The sequence below is a fragment of the Gasterosteus aculeatus genome, chromosome 14 (genome assembly GCF_964276395.1).
Source record: "Gasterosteus aculeatus chromosome 14, fGasAcu3.hap1.1, whole genome shotgun sequence".
NCBI classification, from domain to species: domain Eukaryota; kingdom Metazoa; phylum Chordata; class Actinopteri; order Perciformes; family Gasterosteidae; genus Gasterosteus; species Gasterosteus aculeatus.
The window spans coordinates 4811391-4832994 of record NC_135702.1 but is presented as its reverse complement, the minus strand read 5'-3'; the positions used below and the strand labels follow the sequence as shown (position 1 = coordinate 4832994).

Sequence of the window (21604 nt, the reverse complement as noted above, 5' to 3'; positions counted from 1 at the left end):
TACCTTAATAACTGTGACTTAATCAGGATTATTTGAATTTATTTTTTGGTGGTCCTTCAAAATTGTATCCAGCATGTATCTTATTTTGAAGGCGGCGCTCCTCGTGTTCCCGTGGTCGTTGGCTCCTTTTCCATCAGACTTCACGACACTCTCACACACACCGTCCCTGCACTCCGCATGTGGCTGCAGACCAGAGGAGGACCGCGGGGACCGGAGCGCAGCACCGGGACAAAGACCGAGAGCTACCCGGGATGAACTGCAGGTACAAGAGGTAAGTTCCGCGTCAGCACTATGGAGCAGCATCAATAGCCATTATAATAGTAATATTAATAATAATAATCATATTTATAATTATTCATATTGTCATTATTAGTATCACAACATCGTGATAGTTCACGTGTGATTAGTTTGTAGTCATCATGCTGTTCCATGTCAACTTTATGTGTGCTGCATGTCCAGATACTTTCCCACAGCAATTGGAAAAAAACTCAGTCAATATCTACAAAATAATATATCTAAGTTAAATCAAGCAAATATGTTTTCTATCACAGGCTTAACGTTGACTATGAAAGCAGACAAATTATCTCAATACGAGTTGGCCTATAATGATCTTTTTTTGTATTTTTAGTTGCTTCCTTGTTTTCACTGAGAGAATTCATCCATTCAGTAGAAATCCTACACATTGTTGACTTATTTATTACGAATGAAACCATCCTTATCAGAAAATATGATACAAGACACGTTATCAATTTGAGAGTCATGTTTTAGGGCACTTCAATTCAAAATTGCATGGAGGGATTAAAGAAAATGTCATTTCTAGTGGGTAGACTCAAATAATGAAATTACATACACTCCGTGAAAGGGCCAGATTCCTTTCTGCATCGCACACACACACACACACACACACACACACACACACACACACACACACACACACACACACACGCACATGCACACTAGCTGGGGCTTTTATCAGGAAAACTGTTGTAATCCTGCTTAGTGCATTCACTAACAGGCACCTAGCACCCTGACATATTTGGTTTGCAAGCTGGCTGAGTTGTTTTTCCTCATATTGGAAGAATGAAATTGGAGCTTATGTGGGATTTCAGCCTTGTTTGCAAGCGGAGAACAGAAGACTGGCGAGTGCACGTTGCTCTGCAGGGGGCATTAAAGATTTACAGGCAAATTGATGTGATACTTCATGACATGTATGTAGCTGCGTCCATGTGCCCGGGAGATAAAGTCTTTCATTAGATGCTCGATGCGTGTGTGTGTGTGTTGTCCTCCATGTGTGTTTAGTGCGTGTCTTCGGGGGCCTGGGAGTGTGTGCGTTGCCCTGCAGACCGATACACTCACGTTTGTCAGATCAGATAACGGGGATCTTACAGGACCTTTTAATGGTGTTGATGTAACGCCCCTGCGGCGTGTTGATCCAATTACCTCTGACGATATTACCGCTAGATATCTAATGCTGGCTGATTTAAAAAAAGAAATCGATTTTCAATTGAACGGAGAGCTTATGAGTGCCACTGTAGGGCTTATTTCCCTCCTGGGCTGACTGCCGCTCCTGTCACCCAGCATGCGTCCTCCTGCAGAGGAGGACCTGGTTCAGCCTGCTGGTGAAGTCTGCGTGGCGGTTAACCGTCCAGGGAGAAGAGGGAAGTAATGAGTTGTGGCCCTAGATGAACTTGCACTTGTCGACGTCTCTCAACCACTCGCTGGCCAACCACTTCCGCCGGACGAGGCTGCAACGGCGGCGAGGATATTTGCAATTACAGTGGTGTGTCGAAGGTGAATGGCTGAGGAGAATACAAGCGGTCTGGGGAAAGCACTGGATTCGTTTATTTAGTGTGAATTTGTTTGCTATTGTCAGCTCTTTATGCGTTTCCACAGGCATTGTTTTGCAATGCAAACTGAGATTTATTATATCGCTCCATATTTAGGCGCCGATGAGCTGTGCTCTATCAGAATAGTCGTGCAGGCTTTCATTGTGTTTCATTGTACGAGGGACTGCAGACTAATCTCCACCGCGAGCGCAGAAGTATTCAGCAATGTGGAACTGGATTGTGGATGTTATTGTGTTGTATGTTTATGGAAAATATCAATTCGTTGCTCCTGAAGGCACTTCAACTCATGTTTGTGTTCCCCGCTGTTTGTCTTGGAACTAACTAAGAAAAATTGAGTAATTTGTTATTGTGACTCGGAGATGCTTGCAGATACTCCTCTTATATCTGTGATTAAGCTCAAAATGACCTATCGAAGGTTTAGTCCGATGCACTACGCAGTATATGTATTTTATCACCCTGACGCATGGCAAAAACAGTATTCCTTTTCTAAAAATCCCTTTCCGATAAAGTGAAACGTGAAAATGTGTACACATACATTTCTATGCATTTATTGTGCGTACTGGCATGTTAATAATGATTTTATAGCTATCAAGGTTTTCTCTTTCTTTTAACAGAAATAAAACTTGATTTGAGGGCTGACGAGCAAATTCCATCTGCTTTATCTAATCTCAATGAACGTGTTCAATCTTCAGTGCTACTGTAGATGTGTAGATAGTTGTATCTATCCGACTACATTTGCTGTTGCACTGACCTCTTTTCCCTGGTGGGGCCCATTAAAGTTTCATCTGATACAATCTAACGTAACTGTGAAGCAATGGGAGTACTTTGAGGACCAATGCAGAGGGAGGAGGAGGAGGAGGAGGAGGAGGATGATGAAGAAGATCTTAACACATGTCTCTCGTAGTGAAACGGTTGAGAGTAAAGTGGGCTTTTTTTAAAGGGCCCTCCAGATGGCACGTCCACAGGGCGGTTCCGGGGAAGCCGGCCCCCTAATGACTGGGAGGGAAAACATCACCTGAGGGGGACAAGAGACATCAAAGAAAACCTTTCTCCTCGGTTCTCCTCCCACGAGCTCGCTTCACACTGACTCCTCCGTTTTCTCCCCTCACGCCGCGTATCTGCTCTGCCCACCTAATAATTACCCCGAGTACCCCGAGCTGTGTGCGCACAGCTCTCGCCAGCCCGCCCGCATCACTTACCTTCATCATTTATCTTAATTAATCTCTCCTCTCTCCTCTTGTCCTCACCTAGCTTTCATCCCGAGAGAACATTCCTTTTTTTTTTTTTTTTTTTACGGTGAGACGGCTGCAGCGCGGGTTCGGGCAGAGCCGTGTGAGGAGCAGGCCGACGTACACATGAGCGCCACAACAACCCTGACCTGTAACTAGTACACGATGCAGCAGAGGCCGTGCGAAGATGAAGGCGGAGCGGAGTTTGGGCGTGCGCGCTGCTGTGGTTCATCGGGTTGTTTAGTGAACGTGTGAGAGGAGAGGGCGCCGTTTAAAAAGATCAATACGTCCACGTTTGAGCGTCGGGAAGAAAAAGCAGATTTAGCTTTTTTCTTTCTGCTTGTCTTAGCCCTTTTGCATGACATTTAATCATTTAATACAAACCGCTGTGATTAAGAAAGGTGAATGCACTTTGTTTTGGCCGCCGAGCGGTTTCCATTGAATGATTGCACACATCAGGATCAGAATACTCGTCTCTTCATCTCCGTCTCGTCTGAGCATTCCAACACACATTTGAATTTCCATTAGCGGGTCAAGTCAAGTCCGTGAGGCGCCGGCCGACCTTCATCTCTGCTACTTCTTCCACCGCTGATTTGTTGTGCATCACCGGGCCGTGTTGTGCTTTGATTATTTCTCTAGGACGGCGTACACCTAGACTTTCCCCCGCAGTCCCAGCATGCATCTTGTTGCCCTGACAGCAGTTAACTGCGCAGAGGTTGAGGTGAGTGGGATGTTTGCAGCGGAAATGGCTCGGCCAGATCTATTCGGCTATTAATCGCGCAGTCCTATTTAATTGTTTCTCCCACTAGTGTGACACTAAATCAATGGAGTGCCCCTTTAGACTGATTAACCTTGCATGGATTGTTTAAGTCAGGGAAAACTCTAGTGCAGAGTGGAAGTTCAATGCGATGGATTAGTCAACTAAAGAAAGTTTCATCAGTCCGCTCATAGATTTTCTAACGATATGACGGAGAGAGAAATACTTTTAAATCCCGCAAAGCGTCTCCAGGACGAATAGGGGAAAAACTGGTCAGCAAATGTAGTTAACAGGCTGAAACATGGAAACATGCTTAAAGCAGATGCTTGCACTTTGTGGTTCATCATGTGGTCTGTTGTCATACACAAAGTTACTCACATGCTCTCAATGGAGCTGAAGAGAACATGTTTACTGTTTGGTGCTCTCGCTGCAGGCGTTACTCTCGTACCTTGAATATTTTAAATACCAGCAGAGCAGAAAGGGGCCGGCGGGCCTGAGATGCTGCGTTTTGTCACCATGAGAGGGTCAAACGGTTGCTTCTCAAACGCCTCAGACATTTAAATGTCGACCTTGCGTAGGCTGCAGGACTGAAAGGAGCACAAACGCACACCGATCATCTGCCACCTGAGTGGGATTTCTGTTGTTCTCGTGTGACCGACGAGCAAAAGTCTGTTGGAGGTTTTCTTTTCTTCATCATTTTCACAAATATAAAGAGCACAGTCAAGTTGTTAAAAGGGTAACATTAGTATTTCCTTCCAGGACAGATGCTGGAATGGAAACGGACGAGAGACGCGCTAATTGAGGCAAACACACACACACACACACACACACACACACACGCACACAATTGCCCCTCGGGCTGAAAGTAGCAGCGTGAGGGGAGGAAATGACTTCGGAGGCTGAAGCGGTTGCTCAGTTTTGGAAACATCTGGGGCCACGAAACACTAAATCATTCTCCTTCTGCTGTCTTCCTTGTGACAGCCGGATCATTTATTTCATCGCTCTGTCTCTGACTCACTCCCGTCCCTCCATCTCTGTCCCTATTTCTAGCTGAGAGAATGAAATGTGTGGGGGGGGGCACATTCATCAGTCTCAGGAAGTGTTATTGTGTCCTCCGCCTGCTTTGCGTGTTGGTAAACAAGTCTGGTGATGCGTATGTTGAGTTGTGCAAAGAGGATTTGGGTAAATACAGTTCCGACAGTACATGTCGGTTGTGGGATCCACCTTAAACCGTTAATGTTGAGACAAATAGTGGGAAAAACCGCAGAGGGAATTAGATGTCAGCTTCGTTTTGTTTCTGTTGAGAAATACCTTTTTAAAATTGTAGCAACGTATTGTTGAGCGAAGCCAGGAAGGATGTTGCGTTAAATTGCCAAATGCAAAGTTACACATTCGAATGATGTTATTTCCTGTCGGTTTGGGTTTACTGGAACTCGCCTCGGGTTGAGATAAACATCTCATTCCCGTGTGAAGCTCAGATAACACACTGTAAAGCAAGTGGAAGAAATTCTGCTTGCTGATGAAAGTTATGGGTCACGGTCATTTATCCAGTAGTTTCTTCCCCCGAGGATCGAATATTTGTACAAAATGTCAGTCCAACCCATCAGAGAAGATCTCGATATTAGTTCATTGGAAATGCATGTACCTTTTTTTGTGCGTTTGTTAATAATTTATGATACAGCTGTTTTTTCAGTAAATACCTCTGAAGATCGGGTAATGGGGGAATAGGGTAAAGCATGGTAGTGACGGTTTCCACATCGCACCACCAATCGAATCAAACCTGATCATTCAGCCGGCAGGGTTCCTGCGCCGCTGCTTTCCCCCCCGCGGGGAGTCAAATAACCACGACTGAATCAACTCATTCATCCCCGCTGAGGCCGGGACTCTCCGCTCGTAAATCTTTTTCTTCGCCACAGAGGGTCGGTACTTATTTAGTGTTTGTGATGTTGCTGAGACGTGTCACTTGCAGAAACAAAGAACTATAGTGCGGCCAGATGCAGATGTGCGTTTCTGTTGTGTCAGGGTCATGGTACTCGGATGCCTTTGACACATTTAGCAGAACATTGATCATTTCAAGGGAATATGTTCATTGTTTTGGTAAATATTCTTTCTTGTGTTTGTGCAGTACTACGATACCGGTACCCTAAATATAAAGCTATAAACAGGAGACAGTTAGCTTAGCTTAGCATTAAGACTTGAAGCCGGGGGGGGGGGGGGGATAACCAGCAAAGCATTCACAAATTGATTGATGCCATACATAGTTTATTGTCAAACGATTAATGTTTTTATGTTGTTGGAGACGTCTTTGTTGAAAAGAAATTAGTTAAATTTCAATTATGAGTGTTTTAAGAATTAAGAGCTATTAGTAGAACTTGTCTCCTGATTGGTTGAAGATAAACACGTTGCCCTGCTTCTAACGGAGGTTCACTTTATTCAAACATGCAAAGTAACGCATTTGTCAGAACTGAATGCCTGCTTTCATTTGTTTGAATGGCTTGCAGTTAATGGCAGCAGTGGCAGCATGTAGCTTGTTACAGTAAGTCATAAAACCAGGAGAGGCAAAGTCGTCACGGAGAAGTGATGTCATTATTCTTGGATACCAGACTAACGAGCCGCTCGTGAACCACCCACAGAAAGCCACTAAACTGCTACCACACCAGCCACGTTCAAGGACTCCTATAATGACATCACGAAGAATTTCCTGTAATTGAAAGGATGATCCTCCATCACAGTAGCCATATTTTGCTCTCCGGCTCTCATCCACTCCCCCCCCCCACCGGAGTCGCTCTCCTCAAACATTCCCAAAGTCGGGAGTGGACGTCCTGCCGGAGAGACGCCCTGCCTCCCTGATTGAGCTGCGTGTTGGAGCACAGTCCGGTATTCACTCCTTGCCACATACTAATCCTTTTCATTAGGCCCGGCTTCAGCCAGCCCGCTCAAAGAGCCGCCTGTGTGGCGAGTCGAGAGCGGCCGAGGCCGATTCACACAGACACATTTTACAGGTACGCAGTGTACCTCAAACACAGAAACACCTTCCCTCAAAACGTATATATATGTGTACTCGCATTCATGCATCCGAATGCACCGTTCTGTACCGCTCTGGGATGCAAGACAGTGTCCACCTTCTTATGTTTGTGGTTTGTAAATGATCCAATGATGATCATATGTTTGGCTCCGAAACCCTTTAAAAGTGTTTTTCCATCTCGCATTGTGGAGTTCTAGAGGTCCGAAGGGGCTTGAAGTATTTCTCAATTAGAAAGAAAAAGAAAACTATCATCATGCTGTGAACATTATTAGCTGTCTGCTTAGCTTAGCATAAAGACCAGTAAATAGGAAGAAATAGTTAGCACGGCCGAGTCTGATGCAAAATAAAATCCACGCAGGAGGGGAACCACTGAAGCCTCAGCACTCATTCAACCACCACATAAAAAAATGCTTGATGGTGAACGTAATCGTCGGAGGCCGAGACGTTAAGAATGACAAACCGCTGCTCTTTGTGTTTCCCCTGTCAGGAAATCGACATGAGGAGGCCGCGGCTCACCACAGAGGATCTGCCTCCTCGCGAAGCGTTGCTTCTCCCGGGCCGTCGCCGGGCGGCGGAGCGAAGAGATGAGTCACGTATGAGTCGCCGGTTGTGACAACGTGAGCTAATTGGACCGAAGCAAAGGGACGTCGCTGACTTCGCCGATTGTCAAAACAAGTTACGATCTCCGGGCGGTGAATAAACCAATGACCTTATTCAGACGCAATGACCTCACGCTGATAAGCAGCCGGGCCTCGTCAGCGGGTGATGGAACGTAGTCACGAATGGACTGTTGTCTTTGTGGCTGGCGTGTGTGTGCGAGGCTACGGGATATTTCTGCGCGCGCGCTGTACACGTGCGACCCGGAGGAGTGAGCGTTGATGCCACAGGCGGCCATGTTGCGCCGCGGCCTCCTCGCCTGGGTCTCCCGCGTCGGGGGCGCGCTGGTGCTCCTCTGCAGCTCCCTGTCGCTCCTCTACGTGATGACCTGCAGTCCGCCGCACTCCGACGACCCCCCGCTCAGCCACGCCCTCCCTCGCGCCGGACCGAACCACCCCAGCCTGGGGGGCACGGGAGCGGGGGCGCCCGGGGCCGGGGGAGCCCGAGCCGGGGCCGCCCAAAGCGGGGGACCCCCCGCTGTTCACTCTTACCAGGCGCTCCTCCAAGAGCGCGAGGAGCAGCACCGCCTCCACATCTCCTCGTTGAAGAAGCAGATCGCTCAGCTGAAGGAGGCCCTGCAGGAGCGCAGCCAGCAGCTGAAAGGCGTACAGGAGAGCCTGAAGAGAGCCGCCGGGGGCCCCGCGGCGGGGCAGGAAGCCGGGGCCGGGTCCCAGGCCGGTGGTCTCGGGGACTCTCGGGGAGCCAGGGGCCAGCAGGCGGACCTCCAGGAGTTCCTGCGGAGCCAGCTGTCGAAGGCCGAGGTGAGCGCCGGAGCTCGATTGCCCAGCGAGTACGCGGTGGTGCCCTTTGAGGGTTTCTCCCTGCAGCGGGTGTACCAACTGGAGACGGGGCTGACGCGCCACCCGGAGGAGAAGCCCGTGAGGAAGGATAAGAGGGAGGAACTGGGGGAGGTGCTGGAGACGGCCCTGCACAGCCTCAACTCTCCGTCATCGCAGCAAGACGGCAGGAGTGCAGCGGAAAACGGTCAAACCGGCAAAGTGTACACACCCTCTGACTTCATAGAAGGTGAGGACTCCTCGACGTCTCCACCGGGTTACGTAAGACGTACCGTGACTCACTGCATCGTTGGAGAGCCGGTTATGTGCAGATAGTTTACAAACCTTTTTGTGCGAGACACGTGTTTATTTACATTTAACCATCATTTATTTTCCACTGTTTGACCCCATTAATGCAAAAGTCCGACATCTAAATGATGATGAAACCAACACGTGACCCCGACGTCAATGAAAAAAACTAAGTGGCGCTACATGGATGTAATTTCCCAAACACATTTTTTAATACATCAAAGCGCTTCCCTCAACCTTCTTCTTCTAGCTCTGATCTTTTATTTCTTTGCACGCAAATCCCTGCAAGGTCGGAAATATGCGTGCGTGCGTTGGTGGACACGGACCAGGATATCCTCCTTATTTCTTCTGCTCAGCGCTCCGGAAATTAACTCGGATCCTTTTTATTCACAGCGGAGCGTCTCTTCAACATGGCGTGTGTGTGTGTGCGTGTGTGTGTGTGCGAGTGTGTGTGTGTGCGTGTGTGTGTGTGCACCTGGCTGGTGGGAAATGAGCCATAAGTCACTGTGTGGAGCTGGTGCTCCTTTTTTAATGTAGTTGTGTTGTTGTGTAAACAGCGATAGCCAGCTCCTGCTCACATGTATTTCTCTTAATGGACCCAGACATTGATTTCAAGCAGATCTTGAACAAGCAGCGATTAATCCGAGCCGAGGCGGAATCGAAGGCCTCGCTGACTACAGCGTCTTCGGGGAGACTTCAGGGCTGAAACGGTGCACAAATAGAGGAGCTTCGCTAAATGAACTCGCCGGCCGCTGAGTTTAGAAGAGGACAGAAAAGTGTAGACTAAGCGGAAGTGAAAGCATTTGACTGATGGGAAGAACAGGAAGGTCTAAATCCAAGTTGCTGTTCTTTTCCTCTTTTTCTGACTTTCACTTTTAAAAAAAAAAAAATTGTATTTCTGCTCTTTTCCAGTTCACGCAGCGCTCTCTGATGTTCCTTTCCAGCAATGTGTTTTCGTCCTCTTTCTCCCTGTTTCTCTCTCTCTCGGGTCTCACTTTTCACTTCTTTTGCTCAATTCCCCTTTTCTCTCTTTCCGCGCAGACGGCAGACAGAAGCTCCATTTGCGAGTAATAATGCTTTTAATAGCCGAGCAATTGAAAAACAACTTCTCTCTGGAGGATCAAGCTGACGTAAGACCGGCAACAATAAAAATGGTCTGGATGACCAGAATAGCTTCGTGCGTGCGCGTGTGTGTGTGTGTGTGTGTGTGTGCGTCTGTGTGCGCGTGCACAGACAGTGGCTCTTTTGGCAGTCTGCTGATGCCTTTTCTTTTTCAGATATCTTTTAAGATTAGCTGTTAGAAGATTGCAGGGAACAACATGAACCTTTTTGTATGAACACAGAAACTCTCACGGGATTTCAGCAAAAGCCGCACCCACGAAAACAAGGAATAAATAAATGTGAGACTCAGAGAAAGTTCAGCCACAGAAAAACAAAGTTGTGGATCGTGGATTTTGGTTCATAGGTTAATGTTAATGAACACTTTCTCTTAAAGTTTTGAATTTTGTGAAAGTTAGAGTTAGATGAGAAGTTCTTCAACCATGTTTATCTAGTAAATATAGTGAGAACACGTCACTGGCACCAACATGTTGTTTAAGGTGTGTGTGTGTGTGTGTGTGTGTGTGTGTGTGTGTGTGTGTGTGTGTGTGTGTGTGTGTGTGTGTGTGTGTGTGTGTGTGTGTGTGTGTGTGTGTGTGTGTGTGTGTGTGTGTGTGTGTGTGTGTGTGTGTGTGTGTGTGTGTCTTGCCCCCGTCAGGCATCACCCGGACAGAGAAGGACAAAGGCACGCTGTACGAGCTGACCTTCAGAGGGGAGTCGGGTAATGAGTTCAGACGCCTCGTCCTCTTCCGGCCCTTCGGGCCGCTGATGAAGGTGAAAAACGAGAAGGTGAACACGGCCAACGTCCCCATCAACATCATCGTGCCGCTTTCCAGGCGCACGGACAAGTTCAAACATTTCATGCACAACTTCAGGTGAGACTCGAGCACCGGACGTCCTCTCGGGATGTCGAGGGTTGTTGCTCCTTGTTTCCAGCCGTCAGGGAGGCGCACGGAGTAGTTCCACAATGAATTATTCAAGCCGCTTTGTTGTGTTACACTAAACTCGGGGAGATGTGATACGGTGTTATTCAAACCCGGCTTCTACTCCCGTTTTACATTTTAATTGGGAAATGCGGCCGACTCTCAAGGACAGAAAATTAACATCGGTTATGCGCTTGTGCCTTTAGGGCATATTTAATTAATATTTTTGGGACTGCACCATGCAGTGTTATCAGTTAATTTATTTTGCTTCTGGGAGGCATAATTAGTATGTAAACAATTTAAATAATTCAGGCAAGAGGATGAATAAAGATCCCAGCTCAGTTTTAATCAGTTACCACAGGAAATGTAGCTCCACACCGATCACATTCTAATGCGCGGAGCCGTTAAGCCTCTCAAATAAACCATATTACATAACAAATAAATGCAAGCGGGCGCGTGCTTTGCCCGGCGGTCCAAACATCATCAGCCTCCTCCTCTCGGCGCCGCCGTCCATCACCATCAGTTGGGGACGTCTTTCTCAATGTCTGTGATTTATCGGACAGCTGCTGCTGTTTATCACAGCTCCATTTACAAGGTAAATCCTCCTTAGAAGCAGCGCAGCGGCTCATTAGATGCCCCCCCCCCTCCCCCCTATCCCCCCCTGGGCAGACCAGCAGCAGTAGATATACAGCGTGGCAAGAAGGGTACTTGGTGGAAAGAGTCGCTGAGCAAACACTTTAGCTCATCCATATTAAAGGGGTAACCGGGAGAAACTGTGTGTGTGTGTTTGTGCTTAGGAGGTGATAACGGTGAGTAACTGCGAGTACATCAAATATCCTTTATTCACACCGAGCCTGGAAAGTACCAGCGTTTAAGATGCACCCGTCCCCCCCCGAGGTGCAGAAATATGGAGATAAACTGCACACATTTGCAGGCGAGCATTGTGGAGTTTAAACTGCGACTTTGCTCTCGAATTCATCAGGAAGTATCTACTCAGTGACAAAAATACCGTCTCAGATCCCAGAAAATGAATTCAGCATGTGCAGAAAGGATTTAATAAATGAACAAAAACACTACAATTGTTTCATTCAAAGACTTGATATTCTGTGCACCTATTCAGTCATTTTTAGGTATCTGGTTGTGTTTTGTCAGACATTTTCCCCGTGTGCTCGAGGGCAAAACTCGTGCTGTGGGAGAGGAGGTGAATTCTCTTCAGCATGTGTGTGATATATTTGACATTTCTCCATCAAAGTGCCTGCAGGCATCTCCCACCTCGGCTCTCTGTTACTCACAATCTCCTCCCTGTGCTTCAGCACACTTGAAGAATGAGCAGAGCCTTCATGATAGTAGAGTGGAGAGTTTTGCCGCGAGCAATTAAATATTTTTTTATCTTTGTCGTTAATTAATATAGATTAGGAGCGATACAATCTCTCATTTCCTACGGTGGTGTTTTTTTTTTTTTTTTTTAATGGATGTTTTCTAAAAAAACAACCCGGCGAGATCAAATTTAAAGAGATGCAGAAACCGAAAAAGCCGTAAATCATCACGTTTTAGAGGCTGAAACCTGCTGGTTCAAGCCTTCAATTTTTACAAACCCTCTTTTCCCCAAAGTGCTTTTCCTTCCTGCTGAGTTTTTAGAAGGCTTTCATCTATAATGTCCCTTCCTGTGTGTGTGTGTGTGTGTGTGTGTGTCTGTGTGTGTGTGTGACTGCGTGCAGGGAAGTCTGTGTGCGCCAGGACGGCCGCGTCCATCTGACGGTGGTGTATTTTGGGAACGAGCAGATGAGTGAAGTGCGCAGCACTCTGGAGAACACATCCAGGTGGGTTGGGTCTCCTCTTTGTGTCACACGCCAAACGCACAACGCAGAAAGCGATTCATGTAATGAAATAAACGGGGCCGCTCAGCGTCTGCTCGGAAGCACAAACACACACACTCACACACACACACACACTCACTCACACACCTCCTGGCTCTGCGTCCTGCCACCACCAGTCATCCGTCTGATGAATAATGGAGCAGCGCTCCGCCCACGCCGCGGAGCTGAGAGCCACCAGTCAACACGGGTGAATTACAACGTGCCCGTGATCGTCCCTGACTGCCGCTGAACCTCTCACACAGACCCCCCCCCCCCACACACACACACACACTCTCACACCTCCGGAGACGGCTGATCCGCAGTCAGATCCTCTGTTGTTGTGGTTGTATGATTCAGTGAATCCAAAAATAATAGTTTGTGTTATTTCACTGGATAAATTCATGAATGAGCAGATTGAGCACATGCGCGAGAAGCTTGTATCAAATGTTTATTCCGCATTCCAGCTCAAAGCCCCAAGAAAACCAGCATTGAGGATTTGCACTAAACTGCCTTACTGCGAAGGTCTAAAGCTCAAATTGGGTCACATAGAGACGTGCGAGAACACACAGAGAACATACGCACTCTTCACTCACAAACAAGTCAACATCTGTTCCCAGCAGCGATCAGCATCCTCAGTGGCTGATCTCACTCTGCCCCTAATAATTGAATTCACCGCTAGAAACCAGTCTGATTACCGTCTCCTCCTGAACAACCTCTAGATATTTGTTTTTCTTAAACCGCACGGAGTCCCTCCGCTTCTACTCAATGAGGAGTACTGTTTTCTAACAAGGCTGAGAAGATCTGAATAGTCCTGCATCTCAGGGCTGCTTCTTCTATCTCAAGTGAATCATTCTTCAGTGAGCGACTGGCAACACACTGTTTTTATTTCAATTGGGAGTGTACATCAAAAGCCAAAGCGGTTCTACAGAATATAGGAGATGGAAAAGTCTTCAAACATTCCCCCGGACAGCGTGCATGTCGTTTTAAAATAGACATCAGCTGCAGGACTTTCAAGTGTATCGCTTACGCATCCACAGTTCAAAGCCTGAACTCCAGCTCAGACCTTCTGGCGAAATGTACGTTTGTGAGTCTCACGTCAGGAATAACGATGGAGAACAACTTCAGATGAAGAGCAGATGGAAAAGGAGGGAGACTGTGGGGAAACCGAGGGAGGGGAGCGAGATAACGGTCGATGCATATGGGCGCCGTGTGTCAGCCGAGGACGAGAGGCGAAGAAAGTCGGAGGAGTAAAAGATAAGACGGGGAGAAGTTGGATAAAGAATGTTTTGTTTAGTTTTTTTCCCACGAGGGCGGAAGATCATCGTCGACATGGCTGTCAAAGGAAGTGGTGTGTTGGGATGAAAGGCGCGGACGGGACGAAGAAGCGGAGGATGAGCTCGTTGTGTCGCTCACTCAGCCGATGACCTTTACCTCAACTTGAGCCTCAATGTTATCGTGGCAGTTCAGAGACGGCTCGGCAAACCGTCCCTGCAGCTCTGAGGGAAAACACCCCGCTGAAGCTGATTGAGACATCATGAGAAGTCGATATATTTTGAAAGCCGCCTAGAGTCTTTTTGTAGAGAACTTGCCGCCGTTCTGCAAATGCCTCAGCGTTAATAACTGGAGTGCCGGTTTGGCCCGAGGGCCTTCTCAGTGATCCCAACAAGTCTGCATTTTTTATAGCTTGCACTTTCTTCTTCATGACGTGCAGTGGCTGCTGATTCCCCGGCTCATCGTGCAGCAGAAGCCTTTTTCCTCTTCTTCAGCGCCGCGGCCCACAGGCGATACGTCAGCCTCTCCGAACGCGCCGGAGGGGCGATGGAGAAACTGGGGACGTCGGTTGCCGTTTGTTTATTACGCAGCGAGATTGTTGGAGGATCAGGAAGTTCAGCCTTTAGTTTGCCATGTCGACCATGTTTGTTTGGGCCAATCCAATTCTAGAATGTGTTTATATCCTACTGTGCCAAAGATAGTTGTTGAGACTAGTGGACCAAAGTGGCCATAGAGCAACGCCAGCACTACGTCAGGCATCTCTGCTACTTGTTGGGAATGAAAAGAATCCCGGACCCGTGCACGGATAGAGACGTTTCACTTTCAGTAATCACACAAACCCAGACGCGTGCAGATGGTTACACAGAGGCCCAAGTTCCCGCGTTCTTCCCTTCCTGTCCTTAGCCGAACTAACAGGATGAGGAATGCTGCAGTGACACAACATGACAGCTCTTAACAGGCTTCTCCCTCTGATGCAATTTCAATTTCCATCACGGCCACAGTAAACAAATTGGGCTTGATAAGGATGCTGACGCCTGTGCAGAATATGAAAAGCAATTTAGAAAACGAGGACGTTCCAAGATTTAAGGGGACTTTTTCCGTTGGCACACTACAGTAGTGCCCTGATGTTTTTATTCTTGGTTTCACATTCATAGACAAACAACGCCTGAGAGATAAAGATATAATTACATTTTTCACCCCCCAAAATATCAGTATTTAGTAGATTCCCTTAAAATTTGAATATGCACAGTTTCATTTTTTGAATCATTTCAGGAGATTCACGACTGTACCAGATGTATGTGAGGCTACGACTAGTAGCTTAGCCGTTAGCTTAGGTTGAAGACTGGAAACACAACTACAATTTATTTAATTAGTCAACATTTTTGTTAAATATATATATTTTTTAAACTAGGTTTTTATTTATACCTTTGATCAGAGCAAAGCTGCACGTTTCCCTCCCTAGTTTCAAGTAACATGAAAATCCTCCTGCCTAACTGTGCAAAAATGTGTAACAAGAGTCCAAGCAGATAATAAATCTGTTTTTAAGGAATAGCTTGACCTGCTGAGAACTACACTTTTTATTTGTATTGCTATCAATGCCATCACTCCCACCTCTGGGAATACGATGCTACAGGCAGCGGCCGGTTGGCTTCGTTTATGTAAACTCATTTCTACATGCATTTCCATGCACAGAACCTCTTTAAAACTCTAATCATCTTTTACATTTTTATTTTGAACAAACTAGATATGAGTTCATATTTAGCGTATGGTTTGGTACCGATCTCCTCATCTAACTCTCCCAAAGGAAAACTATTTAAGGGAAATATTGAAATAGTTTTCCCTAAATGTGAAACTATTTCTTTAAAACCAAGGAAAAACATAACACAAACTTTAATGTAAATATCCTTGCTTTGTGTGTTCATTTGCAAGAAAATAAGCAATCCATTCAGGCCAATGTGACGGCCCGGTCTCCAGCTTCGACGGAATAACTTCCCGCCCGGTTTAAAGTTGAGCCTGAATCAACACGTGAATAAAGCCGCTGCAGCATCCGTGTTGTTTGAGACAAACGGAGCTATTGTGCTCCGTCGCTGCCATCTGTGGACAGTTTACTGCCAGCGGGTGGGTCGGCCTCTCCCGGGACTCTGGCTGTGAAACAGATCGACTTTGTTCCACATTGACAAACTGCAGGCAGATGCGGGGGGAAGGCCCGCCCACTTGTTGACTGACCGCACATCTCAGGTACAGACAGGTACATCTCGCCGTTGTTTCCGACATATTTTAAAGTTGCTCGAGCAGATGAACGAGGCCCTCACATGGCGTCACGTTTACGTTTCTCTGCTCTGAGCAGGGAGTTAAACGGTTTTCTTTATTTAATACACCTGAATGAATATAAAGACACAAACTATTCACACACATGCATAGCAGTCCAATGGAAATGTGGGGAGCGTGATTCACCCGACCACGTTTTCTTCTGCTCATCCTGTTTTCCTGTAACAAAGCGGCAGATGTGTACCTGCTCTCTCTCTCTCTCTCATGTGTTGTGTGTCACCCGGCATCACATGGACGCAGGAGGGGGTTAAATTCTGAACATAAGACGTGTGAACCAGTTTTTTCTCCCGTGTCATCGGTCTGAATAGGAGTCTGTGTATGTTGAGTGTGCGTGAGTAATGGATTAGTCACTAGCGGTGTGAATTGTTATGGTTAGCGGAGGGGTGAGGGTGGGGGCACAGCTGTGTACATCTGGATCCAGCTGTTTCTCTTTGCTCTCAGCACATGCTTAGACAACCTCAGCCCAGTGATGCAGGAGGCTTTGTTGTCCCGTGTAATTTATTTTTTCGTGTTTGAGTTGAGGTTGAGGTTTTTGGGGAGGGTGAACTTTATGAGGTCATGATGTGTTAATATTGCGGTGGAAAAATACGAAAGGCATGAAAGCCAGAAAAGCAAAGATTACCAAAAGCAAATAAATCCAGCAGGGAATCCGTTGACCATCCGGGCCCTTTTTGTACTCAGTAGTATTATTATTATTCATTATAGTTTAGCCCTCTACCCCTATTCTGAATAACCACCAGACCAAATGTGTGCCGTGCTGTGCGTGTTTGTGGAAGTTTGATTCGTGTACGGCATCAACTGAAATAATAAAGACAATTTAAATGGATTCACGCACAAGCCTGAGAATCAGAATTTGTATTAAATGCAGGAGCCAGCTCAAGGCCGGTTTACATTACAGAACAAGTTAACTGAGTGTGACTGTAATAAAAGCAATGCAGGAAATAGAAGTGCATTCATTAAAAAGAGAGGAGAACAGCTGACTTCTTATAGTATATCACAGATAATCCTCCATGAAATCCACCATTTTCTCTTTCCACTTCTGCCACTTTAAAAATGATCTCTTCATATTTTGAATAAATTTGACAAAAATGTATTTTAATGTATCTATATATTCATTCTGTGAACGTTCTATAAAATAATTGACTTCTGATTCTCTCTCTCGCTCTCTCTCTGCATCTCTGCAGGGAAGTTCATTTTAAGAACTTCACTCTGCTGCAGCTGGACGAGGAGTTTTCTCGGGGTCGGGGTCTAGACGTCGGGGCCCGAGCCTGGAAGGGCGGCAACGTGCTGCTTTTTTTCTGCGACGTGGACATCTACTTCACCGCCGACTTCCTCAACACGTGTCGACTCAACACGCAGCCCGGTGAGACACTTTTTAAAATATCTTTTGCCCTTTTAGCGTGTAAAAGGTGGAGAAGATTACCCTCAACAATTCCACCAATGCATCTATTGGATCCCCGATTACGCTGCAGGGCATGCTTTTGCAAAAATATCTTGAATATGGAATGTTTGTGTGGGATAGTCAAGTAATGATTTTCAGGAATTAAAAATTGAGATCTAAATTTGACCTCATATGCTGAATTACAATAAGGCCTTTTAGGAAAAATCTGAATTTTGTTCACTTTTGACTATTTTTAAAATGTATTTACAAATATCTTGAATTAAAATTGTAAGTGGGATGTCTATAAGGATGTAATGGTCTAATGAATATGAAACGTCATTGTTATTGGTATCGTATTAAGAGATATCTTGAATTGTTGTTCTTACATGGCAGAATTTAAAGGCAACCACCTTAAATCATAATTCCAAATGATTTAACTCATTGTTGCGCCTATTAAAATGCATTTGTAGGTGTCTAGGTGCGTGCGGCAATGATGTGTAGTGAAAAGGCGCTTATGGTCGTGTGGCTAAAACAAATCCATCCATCATCAACTCCCTGTCTCGCTCCGTTTCAGGTAAAAAGGTCTTCTACCCGGTGTTATTCAGCCAGTACAACCCCACCCTGATCTACGGAAGTCAAGAACACGTCCCGCCTGTGGAACAACAGCTGGTAACACACACACACACACACACACACACACACACACCAATCAAATCCAAAGCCACTTGTGGAAAACATTGCACAGAGCGCCGTGCTGGGAGGGCGGGAGGTGCGGAAATATTTGCCCCCCTCCAGCTGTTCCAAATCCACAGATGCAGCCTCCCGTTGATGAGCCTCTCGCTTGTACGTTGAGCTTAGACATTTCTGTTCATAAGCTCTCAAGGGCCTTTGGTTCTTTTCCCCCCCGCAGGTGATCAAGAAAGACACGGGGTTCTGGAGGGATTTCGGTTTCGGCATGACCTGCCAATACAGGTCCGACTTCATCAACATAGGTAAATATTTGCACCAATCCCGACTTCTCATCAATGCAGGGATTGATGAAGCGCTGCTCTGGAGGGTTGGTGATCTGTGCAGAGGCGTTACATGGCTGGATGATGTGTTAATGGTGCCAAAGGGTAATGGATATGAAAAACCTCGTAACACAAGTGGTTCAATATTGCATCGCTTTTCTTAACTGGGAGGATTTTTTATTATATTACTCTGCATTAAACAGCTCTGAGCAGAAGCAGGATATTAGCATATCGCTCTGCACTGTGAGCTCTCCATCGCTGTATTAGTTCTGGAATATTGACTCTGGAGACAAATTTGCATCTATTTAGTTTCCCGCCGAAGGGACGTCAATTAGAGGCTGCAGTAAAAAATTCAAAGTAGTTTATTGTTTGAGGACCAAACAGCCGCACAAGCATACAAATGCTCCCACTTTACTCACGTAATGTTCAACTAAGTCAAACTAAAAACAGAATAAATGAGCTTATTCAATTTCTAGCTGAGTTTAATACATTTATATGAAAATATGGATATGCATATGTAGCCTATGTTATGCTGATAACATGAAGAGTAATTATTTAGGTGTTAGCTTAGTTTACAACTCAACTGGTTTGTACTTTTTAGACGGATTACAAAAGCAGTTGCTTATTGAGTTTTAGGGTTTGGACTGTTTTGTTTTACCATCAAACAGAGCTAGGCTAGCTGTGCTAGCATGCTATTTGCTAAGCTAACAGCTTCTGGTGGCAACTTCATAATTACCAGAGAGACAATCCAACAAACGTGTAACTCCCAAAAGAAGTTTGTTTCTCTAAAAGGTTGAAATGTGCCTCAAAGGCTCAATCTTGTTGTGCCGTTTAGTGTTTTCAGAAACGACAACGCAATGTTTTATTTAGGCCGTGACTGCGTGCACATTAACGAATGAACAATTCATCAGTTGGGTTCATTTATAATCTCTGTTTAGCCCCGGAGCACAAGTCTGAAAAGGGAGGCAGAGACGGGCAGAATAATCCAAATAAAACTGCACAAAGTGTGAGCAGACTAGAATACTGCACACGTCTGTGTGGCAGCTTTAAACATGCCAGGTGGAGAGCTGGTCATCAGTCCAGAATATCTTCATAAAAAAGAATAGGCGAAGTAGACGCTTATTATTTAGGCTACACAATTTAAACTGAACCCAGGACTGAAGTCACAAATTACTTAATTTATTTGCACATCAAAAGGTTTACGACTGTCATCTAACGCCCCACACTGAGATGTTCTGGTAAAGTTGCGCTTCCCCCTCCGCTCCTGCACCTCCAGGAGGTTTTGACATCGACATCAAAGGCTGGGGAGGCGAAGATGTCCACCTGTACAGGAAGTACCTCCACAGCAACCTCCTGGTGGTCCGAGCGCCGTCGCGAGGCCTCTTCCACCTGTGGCACGAGAAGCACTGCGCCGACGAGCTGCCGCCGGACCAGTACCGCATGTGCATGCAGTCCAAGGCCATGAACGAGGCCTCGCACGGCCAGCTGGGGATGCTCCTCTTCAGGCACGAGATCGAAGCTCACCTCCGCAAGCAGAAGCAGCAGCAAAACCCCAACGCCAAGAAGTCGTGAGGAGTTCAAGGCGGTGGGATTATGATCACCGCAGCAGGGGGGAAACGGCTCGGATGAGTCCAACTGAACTCAACGCCGTCAGATTTTAATGGAACAGATGAAACGTTTTGAAAATACGCTTTTTACTTTGCTGTTCAGAGATGATCCAAGTGTCTCCTACATACACACACAAGTGGTATTGACCTTTGACACAAGGGAGCATACAAGCCCAAAATACAAACTATTCCTTAAAAGAAAATGATGAAGACTTTTTCTTTTTTGGTGGGACACCTTTTTGCTCTGGAGAGGGCAACATTGCAATTAAGATTATTTACACTGACATGAGGAATTTCGACTGGATTTGACCATTTTACAAAAGGCCTCGTGTCTGAAGCGTCAGTTTGAGTTCCATTTGTATTTTCCTCACTTCGCTGCTGAAAGGACGGCGCAGAGGTTTGAGCTATAAAGTGTCTGAGCCGCGTGTGAATTAAACCTGAACTCTGCGCAGGCAGACCAGTGGAAAAGGAACACGCGTGTTTTGTATGTGTAGGGAAACGGAGCCACCCAGTGGACTGAGAGGGAAGCAATGAAGGACTCGCTTAAAGCCTGGAATGGCCAAAATATATTCCTTTTTTATAAATTATTCATTCCTTTATTTATGTTTGTTATTTTCTAGTTTATTATTTCTGATGCAGTTCACGGACAGTATTATGGGTAACCATTCGCCTCTGTATTGATATAAGAGTTCTCAATATGAGACGTATGGAATTATTGCCAAGAAATAACTAAAGAAAAAACAAATTTGTGTTTTTGTGTCGCTAATTGTTGACACATAATGATGATTAGAATTGCTGACATTGACGATGACTTAATAAGTCAGATTGAGACGCCATTATCTTAATATTGTATCTGTCAATTAAATGACGTGGATTACTGAGCGGTCACACATGCTGGAGGTGTTGTAGATTTAGAGAAAGATCTGTATTGTTTACTTAATCTTTATTTAATAGTCTCCCATAAATCTGGCTCCTGCACTTCAATGAAAATGAGCTGTACATTTGGTGGGTGACCAAAGATGTGAAAGGAGGCACTTTATATATCATGTTAACGTTCATTGTTAAAGTACATGAATGAATACCATTGAAATGTAACTTTCAAGTCGATTTTTTTAAATGTTATGTAAATAAGTTGAATAAAACATATTTCTGCATTGAGCATGCTTTATTATGATGTGTTTGCTTATGTGATCGGGCTGTAATGATCACATCTCATACAGCTTTGAGGTGGAATATAATACATTTGTACAACATTGATACATTTCATAATACATTAATATCATTAACTTTATCTTCATTATTATTGTAATAATACAAATATATATAGGCAAAATGTGCGATTTAATTAGGGGATTCTGACAAAATAAGCTCAGCTAACTATTAGTTAAATGCGGTTATTCTACTTTTTCGCACCATACCAACGTTAATGAGAAGTATTTCTCTCAGTGGCTGTTTCATTTTATGATGACAATTTAAATCACAACCTCTCAAGCTGTCAATCAAGACAAATTGGGTGAAGACAATTATGA

The 21604-nt window shown here is 45.6% G+C and overlaps 1 protein-coding gene across 1 annotated transcript; it reads left to right on the top strand.

The window, feature by feature from the left end:
• The first annotated feature begins 131 nt into the window (after window positions 1-131).
• On the top strand, window positions 132-21233 carry csgalnact1a (chondroitin sulfate N-acetylgalactosaminyltransferase 1a). The gene is made up of 8 exons (XM_040197218.2): window positions 132-271; window positions 7346-8541; window positions 10357-10573; window positions 12340-12441; window positions 17262-17440; window positions 18033-18127; window positions 18369-18450; window positions 19745-21233. Exons 2-8 carry the CDS (start codon window positions 7737-7739, stop codon window positions 20038-20040), a joined length of 1776 nt encoding a protein of 591 aa, XP_040053152.2. The 5' UTR covers window positions 132-271; window positions 7346-7736; the 3' UTR covers window positions 20041-21233.
• Window positions 21234-21604: the final 371 nt, after the last annotated feature.

What these genes read in the sequence shown, in the direction of transcription:
- csgalnact1a (XM_040197218.2), top strand. Translation starts at nt 7,737, where the DNA reads ATGCCACAGGCGGCCATGTTGCGCCGCGGCCTCCTCGCCTGGGTCTCC. An exon ending in TCGACTCAACACGCAGCCCG is followed by an intron (nt 17,441 to 18,032) that starts GTGAGACACTTT and finishes GCTCCGTTTCAG; the next exon opens with GTAAAAAGGTCTTCTACCCG. An exon ending in CGCCTGTGGAACAACAGCTG is followed by an intron (nt 18,128 to 18,368) that starts GTAACACACACA and finishes TCCCCCCCGCAG; the next exon opens with GTGATCAAGAAAGACACGGG.